Source organism: Pseudopodoces humilis, chromosome 4 (assembly GCF_049639895.1).
Source record: "Pseudopodoces humilis isolate 2021_Gansu_Grassland_sample_001 chromosome 4, ASM4963989v1, whole genome shotgun sequence".
Taxonomy (NCBI): domain Eukaryota; kingdom Metazoa; phylum Chordata; class Aves; order Passeriformes; family Paridae; genus Pseudopodoces; species Pseudopodoces humilis.
The window spans coordinates 32,390,566-32,393,918 of NC_142203.1; the positions used below are offsets into that span (position 1 = coordinate 32,390,566).

The following is a 3,353-nucleotide window of genomic DNA, read 5'->3' on the forward strand; positions in this document are numbered from 1 at the left end:
CTTCAAGCCATTTATTTCTTCTCTGTCAGTGAGCATTAAGGCTGATAACTAAATTTATGTTAGGTGGGTTTTTTCCTACAAGATCACAAGGTCAACCTCAGCAGTTTTGTGATTTTTTTTATAAAACACCAAAACACTTTTAATGTGATGTAAAGAAATGTTAGACCACCTAGTCTAACCCTCTATCTTAAAGTAGGGTTGGCTAGACTGGTTGATTGCAGAGGTCTGTGTCCAGTCAGACTGAACATCTGCACAGAGACACCATAACCACTCAATAGCTTGTAGCATGATGGAGTCATTCAGGTTGGAAGAGACCTTTAAAATCATCCACCCAGCAGTGCCACTGTAAGCTCTAGACCAGTAAACAACATCACCTGCACCAGATCCTCATGCTTCTCGAACACCTGCAGGGATGGTGACTCCATCACCTCCATGGCCAAGCTACACCAATATCTGATCACCCTGACAGTGAAAATATTTTTCCAGTATCTGCTTTCAAAGGGCTCAACAGGTTTTAATGTCAAATTATCCTTGGGAGTTAAAAAAAAAATATATTTCAGTCTGTGTCCTTTTATCATTGAAAAGCATTGATGAGATTCCCCCGAGATCCTTCTCATAGCTCCCTCAGCCCCTCCTGGTGGCGGAGGCGCTGCGGGCCGGGCGCCGCCGGAGCTCTTTGAGTGACGGACGGGCCGACACTCGGGAAGCAGAGCGCAGCACAGCGTTTGGCTTCCAGGTCACGGCTGCTCCCCGCCCCTTACCCCCGCCGCGCTCAGTTCCGGCCGCCGTCGCCGCCAGGATGATCCCACCGGTGCAGGTCTCCCCGCTTATCAAGGTGAGGGCGGTGCGGGGATCACCCGGGCTGTCCCGGGGCGCGGGGAGGGCCGCCCGGGCCGGCGGGCTTGGGCGAGGGGCGGCGGGGTCCGGCCGTGCCTGTGAGCTGAGCGAAGGGCGCGTCCTTGTCTCTGCCTCCCGCAGTTCACCCGGTACTCGGCGCTGCTCGTGGGGATGATCTACGGCAAGAAGCGATACGGTGAGTGGAGCGTCCCGGGCGGCCGCTCCCCTCTCCCCCGCGCCCGCCCCGCAAGGGCACCTTGAAATGGCCCGGCCGCCATTTCCCTCCCCCGGCCCGGCCACGGCCCTACCAGGGTGGCCCTGCTTGTGTGAGGCCAGAGATCACTATGAAATGTGCCTTTCTGTCTGCAAAACTGCCTTTTTCTCCTGTTTGAGCGAACCCGCAGGAGCGGAGCTTTCCGCCGGGGGGTTGGGAAGTTGTGTTTTAAAGGGATTGTGTTGATGGCAGACTACCTGAAGCCGATTGCTGAAGAAGAAAGAAGAATAGAGGCAGAGGAGAAAAAGAAGCGTGAAGAACTGGAGCGGATTGCAAAAGAGATTGCAGAAGGTAGTTCCTCGGTTTAGTGTATTCATCCCACGCTGTCTTGTAGGTGTTAGGCTACAGAACTGGTGTTCCGCCGCAGTGCTCTATAGAGAAATTGAGGCCTGCAGCTAATCCTTGGAGGTGGTGGTTAGGGCTGTGTGAGGAGTAAATAGTGCTGGTGTTTAACTATGCCTGCATTTTGAAAAGCTCATCACAACAAGAGTTAACTGTTTTATGACAGTCAGGACTTGTTAAATGGCTGAATTTCTGCTGAGGAAACAAGCTGCTAAAAGCTGCTGGTTATTCTGTGAGGAATAACTGAATCCATATATCAGCTGTGGCATTATGTGCCTTACTCTGGATGTGCAAACCCTTTTCTCTGTGCAGTGTAGAAACCTCACAAATACAGCTGAATATAGGGCATAGGCAATGCTATGTAATTGCAACTTGAGATTTTTAAGTGGTGTCACATGTTAGAGGTCAGCTTGATTTTTTTGCAGCATTAGAGGTCAGCTACATATGCTGTATCTCTCACAGGAAGAGGATGTGTTGGAGAGCATCACTAGCAACTGTTACTGCTGCATTTGTTCTCATTCCCTTCTCCTACTGCAGCACTGTTTCCCTTGTCCTTAGGATTATTTCTGGTGTTCCCTGTACAGCTCTAACAGAGGATTTCTTCCCTGCTGCCTAACAGAGGAACATGCTCTCTAGCTTTGTTTCACCTAGGGCTTTTAGGTGGACTTAAAATTAAGAAGAATTTTAAGAAAATTGATTAGTAACTCAGGCTGTTATTGATGCAGATACATGCTCAGTAACTTTCCATGCAAAAGAGTGACATTTGCATTGTTCTAAACAAAACACTGAACTTAACTACACATACAGAAAATCAAATATGTTTTGTATATGATTTACTAGATAGACCTATTTTGCCTTCTTAAATACATTGTCATGTATTGTAATTGTCATTGCCATGTTAGTCATGGACTAAATAAATGGGTCTTTTAGATGTTCTCTAGTTAGAGGAAACTTTATGTATTTTTGGAGGTAGAGATTGTGCTGTAATGTTGCCAGGCCACCTAGTAAGGAAATTTTCTTGATTATTGCTTTAGAATGTTTAGTGTGTTTAAAAGTGGCACAGAAGTGACAGGTCTGTTGTTTCTGTTTTTTTCAGAAAAGCAGTTGTTAGACTCTCATTATGTGCAGTGCAGTTGCCGAAGATTGTTCCTTAAAGATGGATACAGCTCTAGTGGTAGCTTTTTCTGGGCTTATTTGACTTGTCAGTTCAGAAAACTGTCTTTCACTACTGAGTAATCTTAAAAGTTTGCCTTCACCCCAGAGCTGTGAATTACAATTCTGTTGAATAAACAGAAGTGGGAATCATAAACACTAGCCAGAAAGAAATTACATAAAGATAGTCTTTGATTCGACTAATGATTTGCATATTTTAGTTCTGCACGGGAGTGGCTAATAGTCCTAACCATGTTTGTGTTTTCTTCCCTTTTAGCAAGTGAAGATTCCATCCTGAAATAGACAACAGATTTCATCTGAATTTCACACATGCCTATGCTCTGAGCTGACCAGTGGCTTTTGAACTCTGTGTGATATTCTATCAATAAAGTACTTACTACTTCAGTTGGTGTTTCTTGAGTGAATTGCACAGAAGAGCAGCAGAAACAGGGACAGAATGTGACTGGAAGCAACTGTCACAATCTAGTTATTGTTGCTACTGAAACAGGCCATTGTATTCCCCCAGCAAAAGCCAGTGGCTTCCCCCATTATCTACAGGTAATGACTGTGATAAGAAAATACATACAATTTTATATATATGGGCAGATGGTGGAGACTGGGAAGGTACTGACTGCATGAATCTGTTACTTAAATGGCTTGACTGGGGAGTTCCATAGAATGTTAAGGGTTGGAAGGGACCTTCATGATCATCCAGTCCTAACATCCCCCTGCCATGGGCAGAGATACC

The 3,353-nt window shown here is 46.0% G+C and overlaps 1 protein-coding gene across 1 annotated transcript; it reads left to right on the forward strand.

Moving 5' to 3' along the window:
- The first annotated feature begins 680 nt into the window (after window positions 1-680).
- On the forward strand, window positions 681-3,010 carry ATP5ME (ATP synthase membrane subunit e). Its single transcript, XM_005530912.3, has 4 exons — window positions 681-835; window positions 979-1,033; window positions 1,304-1,402; window positions 2,883-3,010. The coding sequence occupies exons 1-4, from the start codon at window positions 800-802 to the stop codon at window positions 2,906-2,908; spliced, it is 216 nt and encodes a 71-aa protein (XP_005530969.1). The 5' UTR covers window positions 681-799; the 3' UTR covers window positions 2,909-3,010.
- The last annotated feature ends 343 nt before the right edge of the window (window positions 3,011-3,353 follow it).

Excerpts from the sequence above, each read along its gene's own strand:
- ATP5ME (XM_005530912.3), top strand. The coding sequence starts at position 800 with ATGATCCCACCGGTGCAGGTCTCCCCGCTTATCAAG. Across the intron at positions 836-978 it reads AGGTCTCCCCGCTTATCAAG|TTCACCCGGTACTCGGCGCT; the intron begins GTGAGGGCGGTG and ends TGCCTCCCGCAG. Across the intron at positions 1,403-2,882 it reads TGCAAAAGAGATTGCAGAAG|CAAGTGAAGATTCCATCCTG; the intron begins GTAGTTCCTCGG and ends CTTCCCTTTTAG.